The 23,477-nt window shown below is 44.9% G+C and overlaps 1 protein-coding gene across 1 annotated transcript in view; it reads left to right on the forward strand.

The window, feature by feature from the left end:
• The window catches only part of RFTN1 (raftlin, lipid raft linker 1), a 176,298-nt gene that overhangs the window by 80,758 nt on the left and 72,063 nt on the right, over positions 1-23,477 (forward strand). The window contains exon 4 of the mRNA XM_006083664.3: positions 10,621-10,729. Within this exon, the coding sequence (XP_006083726.1) occupies positions 10,621-10,729 (109 nt within the window). The remainder of the gene's footprint in view (positions 1-10,620; positions 10,730-23,477) is intronic.

Here is a 23,477-nt window from a genome sequence, read left to right on the forward strand (position 1 = left end):
AGAGCTTCGTTAGTGAGATTTAAAAAAACACACAATGCTTACTTATTCAGATCAGACACAAGATGGCCAAATAAATTAGACTCATCTAGAAGACATTTGGAAATGTGGATATACTTCACTATTGTTAACCGTGGGTCTCATTTTTCAAGTATATATTATGCCTTGAGATGCTAGTTATTAATAATATGAACTTACTGTGATTATAATTTTTAAATATTGCTTATGTCATCTGTTTCTGATCTTTTCAAACTTCTATATATATTGTTTTATAACATAGGTAAAATGTTGGTATAGCAGTTAGTATTCAGAAGTTTTTACTGACAGGGTGTGTGATCAGAGAATTTGGAGACCACTGACCCATGAAGCTTCTGTGTCACACTGGTGCTTCCAGAAACAGGTGGAGTCTTGCTACTCCAAGTATGGTTCATGCACCAGCAGGCATCACCTGGGAGCTCATGAGAAATGCAGGTTCCCAGGCCTGCTAAATCAGAATCTTCATCTTCACAAGATCCCAGGTGATGTCCGTGTTCATGTTAAAGTTTAAAAACAGAGTTAAGCTGTGTTTTTCTATTACATAGCTGCTAGCCTCATGTAGCTATTTACATTTAAATTAATTAAAATTAAGCAAAATTAAAAATTCAGTTCCTGGGTTGTACTTAGCCACATTTTAGGTGCCCGGTAGCAACATGTGGGTGGTGGCTACAGTATTGGACAGTGAAGATATAGAACATTTAAATCATCAGACTCAATTAGAGGGTGTAGGTAGGGAGAGCTAGGAAAGAAGGAAAGGATAATCAAACTTGAATTAGAACATGCATGTGCATTAAATGTAGATAGAGAAGACACTTCCTGTCACTCAACTGGACATGGCCCATGAGAGAGTCTTAGGAAAAGCGTTCGTGTGCGGAGCTCTTACTGTTATTTTGTTTGCCGATTATTGACTTTCATGAATCAAAAAATATCAGGCAGCCCTGCTTTTATTCAGTGCTATGTCTGTGATATGGTATTATTTATGCACAAATACTAAAATATTAGTCCTTTCCATATCTTTCAAAGTAAATCAGGAGCCTTACAGGATTCCAGAGAATGCAAGGGTTTGCCCCAAATCTCCTTCCTTCTGGTTCTCTTTTCTGTAGTTCAGGTTGGTGGGGGTTGAAATTCTTTCACAGGTACATCCTATAGCAGTGGTTCTCAACCTTCCTAAATCCACGACCCTTTAATACAGTTCCTCATGTTGTGATGACCCCCAATTTTATTGTTACAAATTGAACATAATTAAAGCATAGTGATTAATCACAAAAACAATATGTAATTATATATGTGTTTTCCAATGGTCTTAGGGGACCCCTGTGAAAGGGTTGTTCGACCCCCAAAGGGGTCGTGACCCCCAGGTTGAGAACCACTGTCCTACAGGGACCACCGGGGTAAGGCTGGTTTGTTTTCCTCTTGCCTTTTAAGGTTAATGGTGAACCTATTGTGCTGTGCTAGTCACTGATGCTTTTACCTACCAGGGGGCCTGTGAGACAGGATGTGGCAACATTTTCTCTAGAATCAATAGCAGTCAGATTTGGAAAGTTAGGTGCCCATGGTGACTTGCACCCACTTGGCAGTGCTCAAGAGAGTGTTTGGTTCGGGTATCATTTGCACACCTTCCCCCATCAATTCCAGAATGTTCTCGGTGATACCAAGCCCTGACCAACAGAAGTGGTGAATGTCTGTTGGTGAATGAGGAAGGGAAAATTAGAAGAAAAGGCAATGGATTAATTCTCCTTCTTCCTACTTTAGGACTCCCCTGGTGAACTCTATAGTTAGGTGCCTTATTTAAAGACTTAGTAGGATTTGTTTACTCGGCTATATTTTCTTCATGCATTCCTAAACTTCAATATTAAGGGTAACTTTTGAATCCAGCAGCCTCATTTTTATTTTTATTTTTTTGGTAGATTTGGTTCATTTTCAAAAGAGGAGGTCATAAAAATTACCTGAAATCTTTTCCTCATTGTTCTGAGAGCATCTTTTGGACGAGCTGTTTATTCCCCTCCCTCCCTCCATATCACAACCACCACCAAATTGCAGAGACAAGAAATAGCTAAAATCTCTTATTCATCCACTCCCTCTACAACAACCTTAGCTCAGCTCTCGTTTCTGCTCTCTTAAAATATTCTTCCCCTTTTCCTACATCATACATAGTGCTGCTTTAATCTCCCTAAAATCCGTATTTTAGTATCTTTTATTTCAGACCATCCGTGACTTTCCTTGACCTCAAAATGAAGTGCAATCCCATCCTGTAGCAACACCCGCCCAACCTTTCTTTCCAACCTCGTTTCTTACTTTTCTGCTCTACGTACTGCAGAGCCTCAATCTCAGATTCATCCTAACAACAAATTCGTCCATACATTCACTAGGCTGATGTTTACGGATGCAACTGAACTATAATAAACAACCCTTCATGTGTTTTTTTTCAAACTGAGCTACTTATTTTTTCCATCATATAACTCATGCTACCTCTAGATCCTTACTGATTTCTGTTCTTGGTGCCTTTTATCCATTTGTCCCATCACTAATTTCTACCCAGCTTCAGAGTCTCAGCTTATATGTTCCTTGTTTTTTTTTTAAATATGTCTGATCCCTGACAGTGGAAATAACTGAACTCTCCTTGCATTTTTGTTTATGTAGCCTTCCTCTTTCCTTAGAGTACAAGTTTCTCAAGGGCAGAATCTAACTCAATGCCTTATGTACGGCACATATGGTCAGTGGTCAAGAAGGTGATGAAAAGATGAATAAATAAATGAATAGATGTTTTTATTGTTACTGGTTTTACATAAGCGAATGAAATTAGAAAAAGGCTTCTTTTTCTTTCATTGACAAATCTTTTTTCAGATCTTTTCTAATTTCTGTTCCCCACCCTCATCTTTCTCCTTAAGAAAAAATGAAAGCCATTATGATCATTCTACTTGAGCCTGGTGTTGCCTTGGGGGAATATCTTAAAATTTCTTCCTGTTTCCCAGAGAGAGAGAGAATTTGTTTCTGTAATTTAGTAATATTTTTATTCTAGTTGGAGAAGTGCCTAGTAATCTAAATTTGTGTTTGTTACCCTTTTCTTTCTGATTATTCCTAAATGAAACAAAAGTAGTCTTATTGATGAACTGCACATTCTCTCTCCTTTCTTTTCATAACTCAAGTACAAACTCTGCTTCGTGTCCTGGGAAAAAGAAGATGTTTAAACTCATGGTCTTTGAAGCGATCCAAGGGCTTTCTGAGTTGCAGTGAGATCTCTTACATGTTTATTATTTAAAAGTAGTGTTATGAAGTTTTTATTCGCATGTTTATTATTTAAAAGTATAGTTTACAATAATTTTTCCACAGGCATTTGTTTTTTAGTCGCCTGATCTCAGATCTGCCACGAGACCAAAATGAGTGTTCAACTTACGGCTTGGCATTTCGTCAGAATAATGTGAGGGTTAACTCTTTTGCCTGCTATAATTTTAAATATTAAAGCACTCATACGTATTACAGTCTTTGCCTGCAGACATATTCTTGGCTTAATAAATGGTTATGACCCAGCCACTGTGACTGCAGACAGGGGGCTGTGTACATGTACTGGCCATGGTCTGGTTGGATCGCGGGGGGCACCAGGGAGAAAAACCTGCTGAGTCATTCCAAGGAATGAAATATCTGGGTTGGGTTTAAGGGTTAGTAATTCTGATTATGATACAAATAGATAATCTGTTCCTTCTTATCTCTTCCCTGACATGCAGCCTCCTGTGACTCATATTGTAGCTTTGTGCATGTAACCCAGAAGCCAGAGACTGGTGGCTCAGAGGTCAAATTCAGTCTCAAACATCTTGGCCTACATTCCTTTGTTTGGAGCCAAAATGTAATAGTTATGGCTAACATTAAAGCACAGTTTGATGACTTATTTTTTAAAAAAATTAGATTTGGCAACCCTGCTCTGGAATTCCTAGTCACAACTGAGATAGAAACTGCCCAAGTTTGTGATGGTTGTCCCTCCAATACCGTAGTGACGTGGCACCTGCCATTTAGCATCGCTGCTGCACTGTGACTTGCCTCATGGTGGGGCCCAGTGCGTCTGCAGCCACGTTGCTCTCGGACACAGGAATGTGGCAGGGCGCCTGGCAAGACTGTGTTGGAAGACAAATAGGAGGGAGCATCTTCCTGGGTGCACACAAAGACCATTTCTGTATCTTTTATTGAGAACAAAGTGTCTAGTATGTGTTCTCATAAAAAACTCCTTTCACGCGTTGTTTATGGACCTTCACGTTCACCTTCCTCGGTTGACCTTCTGACCCGCTGCCTGGGGAGTGACCACCCAACTCTCCGCAGACGGGAGAGTTGTAATGCGAGGGTCTCCGAGCACAGCTCCGAGTCTGCACACAGTTTTTATGACCGTTGATGTTTGTGTGTGAGTAGTCAGGTCAGTGTGGCACAGAGTAGGTGGTCTTTATTGTGGTCTTAAAACGACTCTGACTCCTGTGGCCAGGTGTGCTGACCTCTAAGGTACTTTAGCACACGGGCTATTTGCCCTCCTGCCCTGCCCTTAGGAAAGGTGTGTGCACAGATGCGCCGTGTCTGGGTCTGCTTTTGTGTGTCTGTTTGACAGGCGTTTGTTTAAATTTCCTACTTGCTCACATTCAGTTTTTGGCCCCAGTCCTATTTATAAGGTGTCAAACAAAGGAGGACTGTTGGGGATGATGAAAATGTTCTGGAAGCAGATAGTGGCAGTGCTTGCACAGCAATGTGAACCTACTTCATGACACTGAATTGCACACTTCGAAATGGTTAAGACAGTAAATGTTTTGTATATTTTTACCAAAAAAAAATTGAAAATAAGTGGGAATTATTTGTGAGTTTTTTTGACCAAAAGAGACATGGATGGAGAAAGGTATCTTGTATTTCCTTTATCTCTGCTCCTTTTTCGTGGAGGTTTGTCTTCTTCATGTCTGCATACCGGTCTCTACAGGACATTCTTTCTGAGTTTTCTCTTTTTCATGACTTGTTTGGTTATCTGCCAAGGAAAATCAGAGTGGCAGTGACAGTGGCCGTAACCACAAACAGTTCTTCACTTTGACTGCACGTTAGAATCACGGGGAGTTTCCAAGGCCTCTTTGCCTCAGACGTACCTTGTACCACTTGAGTCAGAATTTGTGAGAACTCCCTATGATCCCGAGGTTGGCTCAGCCAGGCCTGAGAATGCCTGTCATGTGGGAAACTCTGTCTGATTCACAGAGCCCAGGGTTTGCTTGTTGGGTTGTTCCGGTGCCTAAAGTTGGGGCACATCACAGATTATTCTTTCCTCCCCCAGACCCAGTTACTTCCGTCCTTGACCTCATGGGATTTGAGGGGTGTCATTGGAGAATTATAGTCAGGCAAGGGGTGTAGGTATAGTTTAAGACTAGAGACACTGACTCAGAAAAGAAATACTACCGAACCAAAGCAAACACAAAAATCCCCACAGTGTACGATGGCTTCCCTTCTTTCATTTTTCAAAATAAATTCTATTTGGGGATAATTTTAGATTAACAGAAAAGTTATAAAGAAATTATAGAGAATTCCCATATGCCCTTCACTGAGTTTCCCCATCATTAATATTTTACATTGCCATGATACAGTTGTCAAAATAAGAGATGGATATGGATACATTACTGTTAACTAAATTGTGGGTTTTATTTGCATTTCATCAGTTTTTTCTATTAATATTCTCTTTCAGTTCCCGGATACCAGGCAGGGCACTGTCCTGCAGTAATTGTCATGTTGGGATGGCTTTTTTCAATGTGATGGGCTCTGGTGTCTCAGCTGCTTCTCCAGTGTCTGAAGCAGTCAGGGCCACTGTGGTTTTGTGCCTGGATAACAACACGTTGCTACACTCGAAGCATTTGAATTCATTTTGTTTTACTCTTTCTTAGCTTTCAGGACATCGCATCTCTGCTCAATAATACCCTTTTATTCCCTCTTCCTTTCAGAAAATCCCGGTATACCTGTGAGGGCCCTAAGATGAGGGATGGGTCAGAGCTCTTTTTAGTTCAGGTTAGCCCCAGCCGTTTCTGGGAAATGACCCAGCAGCATGAAGATGGCTTCTTTTCAAGGAGCCAGACTCTTCTGAACCAGATCCACAGATTAATTTGATCAGTGGCCCATTGAACAGGTTACTCAGACATTCAATGTGAACAGATTTCCTCATACCTGTTTCCATAGGGTGAATGAAGTCCAATTTCCTTCTTGGGATTTCTAAAAGATAAGTAAATTAAAGAGACGATTATAAATTTGTTAATTGAAGCAATTGACAGGGTGGCTCATAGCCTCCCTCTTGAAATGCATTCTTGATTTGACTTCCAGGATAGTACGGTCTCTTGGTTTCTTTCCATCCTCCCCGGATACTCTTTCTGTCTCCTTTGCTGCTTTCTCCTCTTTTCTCCCCAACCTCATCATAGTCCCAAAGCTCATTCCTAAGTGCTCTCTCTTTACACTAATTGAGATCTCATCTAGTCTCACGCTTTAAATATCATCTGGAAGCTGATAACCCTTAATTTACATCTCTAGCCCTATCTCCTGAAGTACAGACTCGAATGTGTATTAAACTGTCTACTGACATATCTACTTGGATATCTGCTTGATATGTCAAATTCAGCACATCTGAAACGTAATTCTTGATCTTCCCCCAAGCCTGCGCCACCCACAGCCTTCCCGATCATAGTGGTGGCAACTTCATCCATTTTCCCAGTTGCCAAGGAAGAAACCCTTAGAGTCATCTTCACCTGCTTTCTTCCTTCACACCCCACAACTTGTCCATAAGGAAGTCTTGAGGGTTCTACCTTGAAAATATATCCAGAATCCACTTCTCACCTCTGCTACATTGCCATCAACTCACTTGGAGCTGCCATCTTCCGGGGGATGTCCACTTCTCTGTGCCAGAGTGGTCCTTGCTCTCAGTGGCACAGAACACTCATGGCTGGCCAGCGGCTGCTTTCAGGGGTCTGACTGGATCTTGTGGTCCGGGGCCTACACTTTGCCACTAAGTGGGAGGCCTGTTCTGAGCCCGAAGCTGCAATATCTTCCTCCCCGGCAACTGTTACTAGTTTTCTATGCTCTGTAATAAGTTACCACAAACTTAGTGGCTCAAAACAACATACATTTATTATCTCACACTTTCTGTTGCTTATCTGTGTTCTCATCCGGCTGCATTCTAGGTGTTGGCTGAGTCTGTGTCCTCATCAGAGGCTCCACCAGGAAAAGACCTGTTTCCAAGCTCCCTCAGGTTATTGGTGGAATTGATCTCCTTGCAGTTGTAGGACTGATTTCTGTTTCTCGCTGACTGTTGTCCAGGGGCTGCCCACAGCTCCTTGCCACATGCCCTCTCCCAACACGGCAGCTTACCTCTTCAGAGCCAGCAAGGGGAGTCTCTAGCTCCAGTCTTACCCCGTAATGTAACCATGGGCGTGACATCCCATCCCCTTTGCCATGTTCTGCTGATTGGAAGCAAGTCCCAGGTCCTGCCCCCACTCAATGGGAAGAATTACACAAAGCCTTGAACTCCAGGAGGTGGAGATCACTTGGGTGTCACCTTAGGACAGTGGTCGGCAAACTCATTAGTCAACAGAGCCAAATATCAACAGTATAACGATTGAAATTTCTTTTGAGAGCCAAATTTTTTAAACTTAAACTATATAGGTAGGTACATTGTTATTAACTTAATTAGGGTACTCCTAAGCTGGCCTTTGCTAAAAACGTCCTCAATCTGAGGTACGTTCGCTGAGGTCAGCCCCGTCCAACTCTCCCATCCACACTCGTCTTGTATACTTGTTTCGTCTATCTCCTTTCATTCATCCTCTCTATATGTCCAAACCTTTCTCAGTCCTCAACGCTACATCTTCTTTCACTCACCTCCACAATGTTCCCTAAAATTAACTAACCACTGCACAATGAGACTGCTGATTGACTGGCTCACTCAACTCTTGGATGAATCACGCACGCCTCCCCCCGCACTGCGTATCCGGCGGCCTGACCAACCGACAGCCCCCACTTCGTCTAACGCCACTTCTTCAAAATAGACTCACCCAGGCCGAAAACCTACTTCTGCGCATGGGCCACGAAGTTTCAATCGCACTGTATGTGCATGCCCGCATGTGGTATTTTGTGGAAGAATCACACTCGGGGCCAAAGAGCCACATGTGGCTCACGAGCAGCGGTTTGCCGACCACTGCCTTAGGGTATGTTCACCACAGTAACCATTACTACCAACTCCCAGTGCTGAGGAGCCTAGAAACTCCCTCTGGCAGCCCCACAGGCAGTCCTTTGCCTGTGTATTTGATACCGTTTTTCATAGGGTTGGTGGCAGGGGGAGGATTTCTTTGTGACTGTGCCCGCAACCGGCTCTGGCCCAGCACCTTCCCAGAGTGCTGACTTCGAAGGCTCGGGCAACCAATACCTGTCCTCAGAGGATTTGGGAGTCTTTGCCACCTCTTCTCCCCTTCACTCTTCCATGTTACTATCCTTTCATTACAGATTGTGGAGGTCATTCCTAAAGGCAAGGGGAGACTTAATAATTGCTCATCTTTTCCTCCAATATGCATTCGATTTGCTTTACCAAGAGACTATAGACCGAGATGTGTTTTTTTATGTTTCACCTAGAAAATTTGTAATAATGCTGATTTTTGTTGATCTTTGATACTTCTTCCAGTTCAGTAGCTGAGTTAATTATCTGACAGAATGAACCAGAGCTGTGTTTTTTTTGCATAGAACCTCTTGTTCCAGAAGCAAAGATGGTAGTTATTAGATCCTGAACTAAAGATGATCTCCTCCGAATCTGGGTGTGAATTGCTTAGAGCCAGACTCTTCTTGCCTCCCTTCATTGTATGGGTGTTTAACCAAGTAAATACAGTGTTGACTTGATGATTACTATTTTTCAGCCTAAATCATTTCGAATCTCAATGGGTATTTATAAATAACCTCATACAGTCTGACATTAGTCTTCATGTGACAGAGCAGCTGGGATTTCACATCTGAGAACGCTCCTCCTCCTCCCACGCCTATCTTTGTTGTCTGAGACCCACACAAAACATATGACAGTATGTCATGACCAGTCTTCTCTTTCAAAAGTCTGGAATCTTCTGCCCGTAGTTCTTCTTATGTCTTTTGTTAGTGGAGGGGGAAGGGGAATAAAAAGGTAGGGGGAGAATGAGAACATGAGTCTAATCTCTGATGAAATTTTTAGACAAGAAGGGTAGGGTTCAGAATTGGCTTATTCTTTTGGTTTAGCTCATCCCAGTTTGAGCAGTTTGGAATCATTGTATTCTTTTATATTTCAAAAGTTTGCGCCTCAGTCCCTACTCGTGAAAGGGTATGTTATAAGGAACAATAAAGTCAAAATATGCTGTTGATACTTGCTTACCCAATCACAGTTACACACCTGGGGAAAACCAAATCCTCTTTAATATTTTCACTTTTGAGTTTCATGTAAATCATGCCCAGATGGTTAATAGTAGCATAAATTGCTTGTTTGATATATAAGAATCTTAGGAATTCTTTTTTAAAAATTATTATACCAAATATTCATGTGGAAACTATTTTGGTGGGGTGCAGTGTGGCAGTGCCCACTTTTTAAGGATTTTCTGGCTACCCCTGCACTCACAGGGACTGGCATAGGTCCCTCTTTGGTGGAGCTCCTAGTAAGTGGGCTTGTCATCCCCTCGGTGGCGAGTGGCTGTGCTTGTGGTGTGAGTCCTGGACAGAGCCCAGGCTTCGTCTTTAAGTCCCGCTCCCCATGAAGAAAGAGCATGTTCTGTCCCTTAGCTACAGTCCCACTTCCTGTTGGAGGAATCACCTTCAATTCTGGCAGCCATGTGGCTTCCAGGAGTTCAGACCCAAGTTAGTGTCCTACAGAAGCCCTGAAAGGAATGGCTGCAGCTGCGGAATGTCCTGGTGACCACTTGCCTCTGGTTCTCCTGCATGTGCATAGCATTGTGTCCGTGCATGTCCATCTGGTGGGAAAGGGGGAGGCAGCCCCACCGCCTGTGTGGGGCAGGGGCAGGGGCAGGGGCGCCCTGCACACCTCTGCTCTGACCTGAAGGCTGTAGGTGTTTACCTCAGCCCTCCACTCTTTTCCCAGAAGTTCTTCTCTCATTGCCTTACAGTCTTTTCTTACTGCATCTTTAATTTTGATAGATTTTGCCAGATTGTCTTCTGTGGGGATTGAGCCATTTAAAGTCTTGTAAGTGATGAATATGTGAATGTATTCTCTTCAGAAAAAAGTAAAAAAAAATTAGGGATACAGCTAATGTATTAAACATACATTACTGGAGTGTGTGTGTGTGTGTGTGTGTGTGTGTGTGTGTGTGTAGGGTGTGTGTTGTTTAATGTGTAACCCATATTGTGCTAACCCGTTCATTCTAGAATGATGTCTTTTTACTGATGATTTGTGTGGGAGGTTTTTTGCATGATGTAGCTCTCTCTGTATGATTCGAGTTGTTTACCAGAAATTATTTTTCAGCACTGCCTTTTTGGCATTTGCTTTCAGAAAATAATTTTGGGTTTTATTAAACACCTCCATTTTGTTAATACTGTGCAAAATTGTAATCGTTGCCTATGTGTTTTCCCCTCTCTCTTCAGATCTCAGAAATCTGATCTGCACAATGAAGGCTACGTCTTGGAATTAGATTGCTGTTCCTCCTTAGTTCACCTGACAGACCAAAAAATCATCCCAGAGTTCGTTGAAAAGGTGAGCCCTGCAGTGAGGATGCCATCGAACAGGTTCTCCCCTGAGGGAACAGGCAGGGGCTGGCTGGGGGCAGGTCAGCCATACTCCACGGGCTGGGCCTTGGAGCAGCCCCTCCCCACATGGCTCAGGCTGAAGTTGACTCTGGAACCATGTGGCTCCTCCCTTGCCCCCAGCCTGGCAGGACCCTGGACCCTGTCTTTTAAGGCTGGAGTGGTGTTAACAGCTGACAGGCCTAGGGCCCCACTGCCAGGACTCCCCTCAAATCCTCAAGGTGGCGTGACCCTCCCAGATCCCACATTCCCCTCGTCCTGTGGGTCTTCATTGCCACCAGCCCTTTCCCTTCTGGAGGGGGAGCACAGCAGAGTCCTGTGGCCACTGGTATGCAGTCGTACCAGGGAAAGTTGCCTACTTGTGGGGGATTCCGTCTCTGCCCAGAAATGTGTCTGGTTTTGAATGCCTCTTCATGCCATGTGAGGTTTGCCGCTTAATTGCAGTGTCCACTTGATTTTAATATGATGACATTGACTGCAGAAGGAATGCCCTTGCCCACATGGGCCTCAGTTCATTGCTTAATGCTTATCTTGTTCTCCCTTCCCCAGTCTTCCGCAAGCATTGACAATTCCACACCCTGTAGAGGTGATATGATTTGTTTGAGATCCAATCAGTCAACTAGGGAATTCATCAATAACTATGTTGGCCATTTCTAACTTTGGGCTGGAAATAGTCCTAGGTGCTGGGATACAGGGACCCAAATAGGTGTGGCCCCTGCCCTGCTGTTCTCACAACAAGCCACATGGTGTGGTCTGGGCATCAGGAGGTACCTGAGCTGTGACAGAAGGATGAGGAGGGGTTATCTGGTGATGGGGCTGGGCAGCCTGGGGAGCCCTCCAAACAGAGGAAGCAACATGTGTGAGGGCCTGAGGCAGGAGGGAGCCGAGGGGCATCCAAAGACGAGAGGACCTTGGGGAAGAAAGGGAATGTGTGTCAGGGGTGGGAGAAGGGGCCAGGACTGGGCTGTAAAAACAGTGGGAGGCTGTTGAGAGGAATGTTGCAGCAGAGTGAAATAATTAGATTGTCCCTTTAAACACCCGGTGATTCCTGTTGTTGTTCCCTTCCTGCCTCCCTCCCTCCCTTCAACCTTTATTGAGTGTTCAGGGTTTACAAGGCCCGGGGAATAACCACTCATGTATGGCGGGGGGGGGGGGGGGGAGGCAGGGGAGGGCCCTAGACTGTAGACTAGGAATCAGATGATATCTCAGGTCAAAATTTCCGGTAATTTTACTCTGGTAAAATTCAGATTATTACTTAAGAAATGGGGGGAAAGCCATTTGTGTTCACCCATGCATAAGCCTGAGAACACAAGTGTTTGTGGAACTCACGTAGCCGTCTATATAAATAGGGCCATCTTCTCTGGATGGCTGCAAGTAAAAATGTTCTAATAAACTTGGGCAGGGACATCTGAGAGGAGGAAAAATAGTTTTAGACTTGGTTTTGTAATTAAGACTCAGATGCTGAGAATAGTTGAGGGTAAGTGGGAAAAAGAGGCATGAGGCCCTGGCCACGTCGTCATATACGCTCTTCTAAAAACATGAGATTTAGTGCTTTTGTCTTAACCAAACCCGATCATTGCGTGGCTGACCTGTTGCAAGTACCCATATCAGGTCTTAAGGAGATGCCGGCCTGATTAGCAGGCACTCGATGCTGTTGTATCTGTAGCGTCTGAAGTGTAGATGGACATCCATCCAGCAGAGGAGGAGATAACCTCAGAGTTATGGTTTGAAGGACAAGCCAGTGTTTATTGAAAACGTTTACTCTTATCCCACCACTCTGTTCCCCCCACACACACTGGTTGTGTGTGTGTGAGTGTGTGTGCATCAGGATCTGATGGTTCGTTTCATAGTTAAATCAGTCATTGACACTAGCTCATTCATTCTACGTTTGTTTTCAGCATTTCAAAAATTATACACTTTAAACTTTTTTATTGATTTGAGAGACAGAGAGAGAAACAATGGCTTGTTGTTCCACTTGTTGATGCATTTGTTGGTTGCTTCTTGTATGTGCCTTGACCAGAGATGGAACCTGAAACCTTGGCGTGTCAGGACGACGCTCTAACCCAGCGGTTCTCAACCTATGGGTCACGACCCCTTTGGCAGTTGAATGACCCTTTCACAGGGGTCGCCTAAGACCATCCTGCATATCAGACATTTACATTATGATTCATAACAGTAGCAACATTACAGTTATGAAGTAGCAACAAAAATAATTTTATGGTTGGGTCACAACATGAGGAACTGTATTTAAAGGGCCAGAAGGTTGAGAACCACTGCTAACCAACTGAGCTACCTGGCCAGGGCCAAAAAGTATACAGGTTAAAGCCCACTGGGTCATCTTTCACCTGCCGTGCACCTGCTTTTTCAATAAAAATCATTGGGTCCAGACAGACTGGACACCGTGCACACTAGGGAAGCCCTGAGATTTCTTACCCAGGTTTATCTCCCTTTGTGTGTGCTGGAGTCTCTCGCCTCTGTTCCTCTCCAGAGAGAGGTGGTTCCTGGTCATGGTCAGCAGGGTGCAAGTACAGTTTCCCACCGTGGAGAGCTCAGGTGTGCTGAGGCTGCCCCACCATTCACCCACCGCACTCCCATGACCGAGGGCCGGACCTGGACGTATCCAGCATTTCTGGCTGTCAGGGCTGGCTGTGGCTTTAGTTTCTAGGCCGGTGGCCATGGCAACCAGGAGAAGAGGGACGGATGGATGCAACTGGGCCCCCCTTTCCTCGGATCCTCTTTTCTGCTGTTGGACAGGATTTCTGGAGAAAACACCACCTGTGTGTGTGCAGAGAACAGAGGGGAGCCGAAAGCCCCTCTGCGGGGTCAACAGCTGTTCCAGCTGATGGCAGGATTGTACATAAGTGTAAATTTTTCTGTCATCACACGGGTAGGAGACTACGGGAGCTTCCTGGGAAGAAATAGACTAAAACCCATTTGTGTGTTTTCAATAAATACACATTTAATGAATAGCGTGGTCCCCGTGTATGTATATAGGGTGGCACTTGTTAATTGCCATTCACTTAGGCCAAGATGAAGCTGTGTCACTGGCGGCTACAGCTTGCAGTCATTACTTTCTATCTGGGTCATTATTTTGTGTGAAATAATGGCTCCTGTTCCTATGACAAGTACATCTGTCTTGCGATGAGTTGGTAATTAACTCATTTTGTCATTGTACCATCACGCAGGAGAAGCTTATGTTCCTCTCCGCATATTAGAATTAAGCTCAAAGTGATTCGAATCTTTTTTTCTTAAGAACAATGCCCCCGTATTGTTTTTCTACCAAATGTTTTAAATTAGAACCTTTGGGTAGAGAGAACATGGTTAGAAAGGGGGGTCCGGCGATTTCATTCTTTTCCACAATTAGGAAAAATAAAGTCGTTTTGTGTCTGTGTCGTGTAAAATTAGCTGAAGATGCCATAATTTACAGCCCCTCTCCATCATGATTTTTCACAGAGGGCGAAGGGAGATGTAAAAAGATGCTCTCTTCCCTTTCAATGTGGTCTAAGGATTTCTCTGTGCGCGCGTGGGCCAGTCAAATTAAATCTGGGCTACTGCATCCTGATTTCCCCTCTTGTATCCTGCTGTGCTCCATCCAACCGGCCCTTTATGTAAATTATTTATTATGGACCACAGAGCACTTGAAATTCAGATTTATGAGCAGACTCGGAGAGACTGTGTTTTCCACATCCTCGAACCAAATGCTCGAGGGAGGAAGAGTTTGCGAGGTTCCGTCTCTGTTCCCTTGAGACAAAGGTTCAGCCGCCAGATACTCCCGGAGCCTGTCTTGCGTGGCTGGTGGGTCTGTGGGCCCCTTGGACTTTCCCAGGAGGGTGTAAAGGAGACAGAGTGACAGGGAATAAAGAGCCGACAGGTTCGTCTTCAGATTACTTTGCATTCTTCCGAGCATCCAGCAAAGGGCTTACATGTTTGGAAGGCACTTTACAGTTTTCAGTCATTGCACACATTTTCTGGTTGGTGCTTCACAATAATTCAGGAGGCTATGCTGGTAGTGGTATCTCCCTTTTAAACAGGTGGGATCTAAGCTCAGAGGAGGTGAGGGCTTTGCCCCAGGGGCTGGGACAGCTGAGGGATGGCGCCAGGGCTGGTGCTTCCAAGGGTGGGGCAATAACTGGGCTTGGAGGGAGCGGGAAGGTTCGGTGGCTGGGCGGCCAGGGCAAGGTTTTGTAGAGATGTGTTATAGGATGAAGACTCCGAAAAGGGAGGGATCGACTCTTGTGGAGATGGAGGGGTGAGGTGGACAGTGCTGTTCCTGGTGTGGGCAGGAGCGTGAGCTGAAGGTGAGAAGTGGGAGATGACAGAGGGAGGAGGAAGCTGGTTCTGGGCAGGGTTCCTTTGATTACATGAAACAAGAGTCCTACTCAAGCCGGCTTAGGTGAACCAGGCAGGAAATGGCTTGGAGCCCTAGACTCCAGAGTCTAGAATTCCAGGAATACAGAACCACCACTCCGACCCCGCCCCCCCAAATTGATATCTCTGACTGTATTATATGCTGCTGGCCCATATCTATGTATGTACTAGAGGCCCGATGCATGTAATTCATGCAGGAGTAGATCTTCTTCCCCCAGCTGCTGGAACCAGCTTCCCTCCAGCACCCGGGACCCAGGCTTCCCTCGCAGCCCCAGCTTCGTCTGGAAGGTTGTCCAGTCTAATTAGCAAATTATGCTTTTATTAGTATGGATAGGTTTATTTGAATTTTAAATAGGATCTTACACCACAGAGGCACTCCCCCTATGTGCCAGACAGACCCTGTCCTAAAGGGCTTTACATGTACTATACTCTTAACCCTCATCTCACAGCTCTGAGGACGTGTCCCCATTTTACAGGTGAACAGACTGAGGCACAGAGAAGCTATGCCGTTTGCCCAAAGTTATACCTGGGAAAGGCATGACTGGGATTTGAACCCAGCCTGCCTGACCCAGAGGCCACACTTGTGACCATTGGGCCATGCCATCTCTTCTGTGTAGCTCCCAGAAGGCAGGGTTAGGCATGGGAGACAGGGGTGCAACCGTATCCGGTACATGGGGACAGATTTTGGAGCACCTCCCCCAGTGGTGCCTCAGGCTCTAGGCCTGTAGCATATGGGAGAAGGTCACACCCCCTGCCATTGTCCAGGCCAGACGTGGAGGAGGCCTTTGCCCTCAGGCCCTTAGCTCTGGGCTCTGTTCCTTAGAGTCATTCTTTTCTGATGGAGGGATTAGCACTGACCTGCACGATCTGCTTAGCACTGGTTTATTTTATCTCACACTGGACCACAGAACCTTTAGAATGAAGACAATTGAGGAGAGGTGAGGCTGACTCCTGCCTTGTCCTGTGAGGGTCCCACTGTATGGGCCAGAACTAGAGGGTCAGTGTGTGACTTAAACTACATGCATTACCCTGCAGAGAACCAGATGATGTTGCTTATACCTTGGCCTCTAAAGAAAGGAACCTGACTGATTTAAAAAATGTCATTGGCTCCTTTTAATGAAACAAAAGATCCCCACCCCCTAGGATTATGAAACTCTGCCTGCAGTATATAAATGACTCATCATTAATTTCTGGCTGATTGTTGAGTATTCAGAGCCTCATTTCTACAAGTGCAGTGCAGAGAATCTAATTTAATTAGTGCAAATTCAGAGTGAAAAGAAAATTATGTATAAAAGGCTTTCCTTTCCCCGCTGCACCCTCCCCCTTCTCCCCAATCGAGAGAATCATGACAGTTTTAAAAGGCAAATCTGGTGGAGTGGGAGGAGACAAAATAGTGTGTCATTCTAGAATGAGTGTGCCCTTGGTGTGGAAGGATGTGACTGGGGGCTGGGCAGAGAGGAAGCTGAGGGTGAGACACCAGGTATTGCTGAGGGATGCGGTATCCTGTTTGCTGTTGTGTTTCCAAAACTTAATAAATATTTGAGAACAAATTAAAGAGAAACAGAGGAAGAATCATTAAGACTCTGTTGCGCAGCTGGCTTGGCTCAGTGGTTGAGCGATGACCAATGAACCAGGAGGTCACGGTTTGATTCCCTGTCAGGGCACATGCCCGTTGCTGGCTCAATCCCCATTGTGGGGCATGCAGGAGGCAGACAATCAATGATTCTCTCCCATCATTGATATTTCTATCTCTCTCTCTCCCTCTCCCTTCCTCTCTGAAGTCAATAAAAATATATATATTTTTTAAAATGCTCTGTGTCATGAAAGGGGAGAGAGAAGCCCAAGGTGACACTCAGGTGGCTGGTCTGTGAGGTGGGGCCATTTGTGAGGATGGGGGACCCAGCGTGAGGAGCCATTGGGGGCAGAGCAATAATGCGATTGGGGAGGGACATGTTGGGACTCAGGACAGTGGGACACTCAATGGAACATTCCAGGAGGCAGTTGTGGCTGTTGGGCTAGAGCTCAGGAAGAGGCTAGGAATGGAGCTGTAGTTGTCTGAGGTGCAGACTCAGAGGCTCACAGGGGGCCAGGCAGGTGATGACAGTGAGGAAGTGGCATGTGCCCATCTCCAGTGGGGCAGCCACTGCTCGCCATCAGCTCGTTGTTTCCTGGTAGAAATATGGACCCAGTATCACAAGATCTTCTGTTGGTGTTGGGTTGACTAGTTGGCTTCCTTTGTTTTAGAGAAGTTGACAGTGTTTTTACTTTGTTCCTGTGAAGTCTCTTGCGTTTCCAACGTAAACAGAACCACTGAAAAGCAAAAACTGCAAGATCTAGACGGGTGTTTCTCACATCGTCTGTGGTGAAGGACCAGGTTTTGTTTGTTTTCCAGTCCATTAAGGACTGATCTTTTTGTAAAATACAATAAAAACATGGCAGCAATGTTGAGTAGCTAAGAAAGGGCCTACATGCTTACGCTAATGTTCTGTCCCTGCCTTGTCCTGGGCCAGGAATAAAGCGTGTATTGACCAGCAGTGAGCCGAGGACCCCATGTTGACGGGCCACTGGTTGAGCTGGTAAAGCCACGGGACAGGATGAACGGGGGATGTGAAAACTCACTCGTGCTTGCAGAGGGGGAGTGGAGAACACTGTGGCCAGGCCCTGGAGAGGATCCAGAGAAGAACTAGAAAGAACTTTTACAAAGCGGGGAGAAAGGAGAGAGCATCCGTGTTACAGAACCTCAGGGAAGAGACTGGAAAACAGCGTAAAAGCAAGAACCCCCTGGGCAGGTGACCCACAGGTTTGGCCACTGATAAGTCTTGCAAGAGCAATGTGCATGGGGTGGAGCAGGCAGAGGACCCCTGCCCTGGGTTTAAAAGTAAATAAATTTAGAAGGAGAGAGAGGGAAAGGTGGCTAAGACAGAGTACAGGGAAAAGGGAGTTTTGTTTTTGTAAGAGGAGGGCATCTTTAAAAGCTGAAAGGTGCCCGTAGAGAAGGGACAGTTAATGGAAGCCTGAGGTGATACAAGGTGGAGGCAGGGGTTCCCCTGAGGCTGGGGGAGGAGGGAGGAGGATGTTTACAGGCTTAAACCCTCACAGTGGGAGGAAAAACTAACTGGGAGCTGCTGTCTGGAGGCCTCTGTTTTCTTATGAAGTTTCTCCCCTGCCCCAGCCTCTCTTGATCTCTGTCCTCCTACTATTTTCATTGGCCTGTGATCATCCTGTTCTTTTCAGGGAGGTCAGTGAAGTGAATTTGAGCCTGGGAAGAGAGAGGTTGTCCTATGCTTGTCTTGATCACTCCCCCAAGAGGAGGCAAGTTCTTGTACGTCGTTTTCTCTCCCTGCGTGAATCCAAGAGCCATTATTAGGGGGCCGGCAGTCATTAGTGTGTCTTTGAACAGATCTCTGAGGCCTCCTAGGCAGTCATGTTCGTGGATCCCCTTAGTGAACCAGCACAGGTACTGTCGCTGGTCACGTGAGGCTCACAGTGGAGCTGAGGACACAGACACAGAGTGGGTGTCACATGCTGGAGGTAAGGGCCCTGGAGTACCATAGGCGAGGGGTCCCGGCAGCGGGAAGAGGCAGTGGCCTGGAAAGAAGTGGTATTTGCACTGGGAAAGTGGAGGGAGTGGGGGCTGGAATGGTGAGGAGAAAGGCCATGGTTGGGAGGGAGCGTGTTTGCCTTGAGGAACAGGAAGAGGGCCATTGTGATTGGACCACAGAGGATGGAGGATCGGGTGCTGTGTGATGAGGCTGGAGAGCTCGTTGGGGCTCGCAGGGCAAAGCCAGCGGGCCAGGCTCAGGATTTGGGTGCTCATCTTAAATTCAATGGAAACCCATTGGAGAGCTTTAAGGAGAAGCTAGAGAATGGTCTCCTCCTATAAGGACACTGGGAGCAGCTCTTTGTAGACAGTTAAGCTTAGGTGGTGGCATTGTGGTGGAGATGAGGGGACGTGGGTAGATACAAGAACTGGAGCAGGCAGATCACCGGGGTTGTGTGCAGATTAGAGAGTGGCGTGTGGAGAGGGAGGGAACCAGGCTGTGCAGCTGATGAATGTGGGGGGGGGGGACCTCTGCTGAGACGGGGAGGGCTCAAGCCCTTGTTTCTGTGGCCCAGGAGCATAGGGCAGAGACACCGCTGGCAAATGGTCCTGGCACGGTGGTCATGGATGATACTGCTGAGGAAGAGAGAGAGGGTGAGCGGGAAAAGGGCCTGGAACTGAGCTCTGGGAGACTCTAGCATTCACTGTTGTGAGGGAGGTGTTCAGAGGCGGGGGTGTCAACCCTGTCGGTGGCATGGCCATGAGCATGAGGTCATGGGTGACCTTTGTGGGAGCTATTTTGGTGGCCTTCCCCCTCCTAAATACATATTTTGTGAGACCTGACCCAAAATGCCATTGGGTTGAAAACCACTGCCCTTTACCCCATAGAACTCTATGTGTGATTCTGTGTCATTCATAGGATGATTCTCGGTTATGCTTTTTATGTTTCACTTTCAAATTTAAAATGTGCTTTTTTCTCTCTCCATGGGCTTACTGAACTGTCTTCATTGTCCTCTTTCGTGTAATTTTTTATTAAGTGACTAAATTTTAATATCTGACTAGGGATGAGAACTTGCCTGCGTAAAAGCACCTCAATTTTATGTAATTTCTAGCATTCAGAGCACATATCGCATGAAAGAATAATCACCAAAGAACTAGCAGTTAAATCAGGAAAAAAAAAAGTGAACTTGGGATTCCTAAAAATGGCATTTGGATGGGCCCAGAACAGAGAGGGGCCTGTTGGTGGCTCTGTGGGCAGCTTGTGGCTGTCAGGCCTACATTCCTTTGTGGTCTCCGCAGAAAAATTGCCCCAAATCTAAGAAATCAGAAACTATTCTAGATGCTGGTAGAGAAGGCAAAAGACTGGAAGGGAAAGAGAAATTAAACCAGGGGAGGCGGCAGACCTGTGCCCGCGAATGCTTTGTTCTAGGGAGAAATGAGACCTGGGCATAGCTCTCTCTTCTGCAGTAAGAACCCTGCTTACCTTTCCACCCTCCTGGGTGGCATTTGGCACCTTGGGAAAGCTAATGTCTCCTCCATCCCCTTCTTGTTGGTTGGAGATTGGTGGTGCCAAGGCTCATGTAACTTTGCCTGAGGCCAGGTGGTGGGGTTGGCTGTTGGCCAGCCTGGGAGTTCCTGCAGATGAGGGACAAAGGTCTGCTTCCCCAGGACACAGCTGTGGCCATGGGCACCTGGGGTGTATCTTGCTCGCACAGTTATTGAAATGGCCCCAGAAGGAGTCTGTCTGGCAATGGACAAGCTGGGGTAACGACCAGGTTTAGGCTCCTGTTGCCTCTGAGCCATGCTGATGGCAGACAGCCATGTCCCTTTTTGGCCGCCAGTGAAATCAAAAGGGATGAAGAGCAAGAGTTTCTTTCCTCTAAGCCGGTGCCTCTTGATGTGTGCCCACCCCACAGGGCACCTCGGGAAAAGAGGGCCTGCAGTCCAGTGTGTTTGGGAAGCTTGCACATGGTAAGCCATCTTGCGGGGAGGGGTCACCGTGCCCCTTAGAAGATTCAAGGCTCTGAAAAGGTCTGCAGTAAGAAACCTGCTTACTTTGTTTAACTCAGCATTTCTCGGATGTCATTTAAGAACTTTCCCCTTGCTTCTCCTCCTCCCCAAACACCTATTTATATCACGGAGCAGGCTTTGGAAAGTGCACCAAGTCAACGAGGAACCCACGGACCAATTACCAGCCATGAACAATCACAGGTCATGGGTGTGTGGTCAGAGCCAGTCTCCTCTCTTTTCACAAGGGGTTCCTGATCCTGGCTATCTCCAACCATACAGAATTGCCGTAAGCGCACATAAATCGATTACTTTATTGTATTTTCTTGGTTCCATTAAAACAAATCTTTCCACCCAGACACATGGTGTAACTGTGTTTTCTAATCCTCACCCAAATCTCTAATGGAGGGGAGATTTGGAGCAGGGCAATTTAAAACCCCCTCCTCTCTTTTGTCACCCCAGAAAGACACGTGCTCGGTGCCTCTGTCATTCTTCTTTTTTAATCACAGACATAGCAATCCTCTAACACAGTCAGCAGAAACGAGGTCATTGGATTTGTTGACGGCTGTGAAATCGCAGATAACATTTGCTCTGCTGTCTGGGTCAGTCCCAGCTTAGCTGACCATGGTCTCTTAAAAGGACGGGCTTCTTGGACTAGCCCGCCCAGCCCCCAACTTCTTCTGCCAGTTATTAATCAGATCCTCGAACATATTGCTTTCTCCAGCCTTGACTTCTCATTCTTTTATCTCTCCCCTATGCTCTCTGTTCAGAAGTGACATTTTATTTCTTAACAGCACTCTCCAATAGAAATATAATTTGAGCCACCTATGTAATTTTAAAATGTAAAGAGTAAAAACAGAAGTGAAATTAATTTTAGGAATGGATTTTAATTAACCCAATATATCTAAAATACTACTTTTTCAACATGTAATGAGATGTTTTACTTTTTTTTTTTTAATAAACTAAATCTTTGAAATCTGGTATATAATTTACATTTGTATCACACCTTAATGCTAACTTTTTAATAGTTGAAGTGGCATATCCTCTAAAATAAAGTTGTATTTAACAAAAATATTTTATACTGCTTCAATTTTTTAAATTTAAAATTGATTTCAAATTAATTAAAATATAATAAAAATTAAAAATTCAGCTCCTTAGTCACACTAGCCACATCTAAGTGCTTGGTAGCCACATGTGGATAGAGGTGGCTGTCTTAGGCAGCATGGTTCTGTAGGGTTCATTTATTCAAACAGTTTTCGGTTTCCCATGTTTTCTAAGTTGATACAAAATATTTGTGATTATGAGTCTTGTCAGCCACAAGAAACAAGGAGTAGTATATAGCTTATATTGGATAACCAAAGGCAATTTTCCCCACAAAAAGATCCAACTGAGAGTTTGGGGCCAAAACTTGGCTATATAACTTTTTAGGAATATATTTGAAATAACTAAATTTCTTTTTAAAATAAATTAATTTAGTGGTACATGTATTTTTACATTACCTGAAAAAATTTTTTAATTTAGTTGTACATGTGTTTTTATATTATCTGGAAAACAAACACACACACACACACACACACACACACACACACACAGTTGGAAATTGTGCTTTTGTTTCCCACGTTTACATTTCCTGAAACCATTTTATTCCTATACTCCTCACGCATCTTGGCCTTCAGTGTCTTTATCATCACCAGCGTGACTTTTGGGGGCCTGTAGCACAGGTTTCCAGCTCATCATATTTACTTTCCTCCAATTTGCTTGGAATTCAGTGCTTTTAAAATTAATGAATGATGCTATCACTAAAAACTCTATCCTAAGTCATAAATGCTCATTGATTTAGCAGTAGGACCATTGCTATCTAGCTCCTGTGTGAAATCACCATAATGTAAGCACTTTCGCTGCACTGCTCTTCAGAAAAAGAAAAATCTCATTTTATTGAAGATAACATAAGTAACAAGAGAGGGCATGTATCATAAGTGTACAGCTCAGTGAGTTCGCATGAAATGAACACACCTGTGTAACCAGCACCCAGGGCGGGAAATAGCACACCGCAAAGCCTTCCCTGTGGCCTCTACCATCACTGTCCCTCTCTGCGCCAAAGTTAGCCTCTATCTAATTTCTAATGTCAAAGGTTAGCTTCATGTGGCTTTGAACTTTATATATGTGGAATTTTTTATAAAAAGCATCTTTGCTCAACACTGTCTGAGATTCATTGATGTCCCAGTAGCTTATTTTCATTTGTCTCTAAAATTCCGGCATTTCTTTTAAAAAGCTATCTTCATTTAAGAAGCACTGGAAATATTGGGGAGAACACTTTGTAAAGTATATGATTGCCTGACACCCATGCTGTACACCTGAAACTAATACAAAATAATGTTGACTGTAAACTGAAATTGAAAAATAAAATTTAAAAAAAGAAGATTGCTTACTGCAGCAACCAACATTTTCTTTTACGCTATAGGAATTATTTTAAATTTTTGTTAAAAGTCTTTTCCTTCTTTTTAAAAATCAAGTCCATCAGATGATTTCAGTAAACATCCCAAACTAGCTTGGTTAATGTGTTTTCCCTAGTTAAGTAGTTTCTTAAATAATATGTTTTTATTGATTTTTAGAGAGAGAGTGAGGGAGAGAGAGTGATTGTCTGCATCCCGGACGATCCCCAAAGGGGATCCCTTCTAGATATGTGCCCTAACCGGGAATCGAACCAGCAACCTTCTTGGTGTATGGGACACGCTCCAACCAGCTGAACCACCCAGCCAGGGCTTCCCAGTAAGCATTTTGC

The sequence above is a fragment of the Myotis lucifugus genome, unplaced genomic scaffold (genome assembly GCF_000147115.1).
Source record: "Myotis lucifugus unplaced genomic scaffold, Myoluc2.0 scaffold_8, whole genome shotgun sequence".
Lineage (NCBI taxonomy): Eukaryota > Metazoa > Chordata > Mammalia > Chiroptera > Vespertilionidae > Myotis > Myotis lucifugus.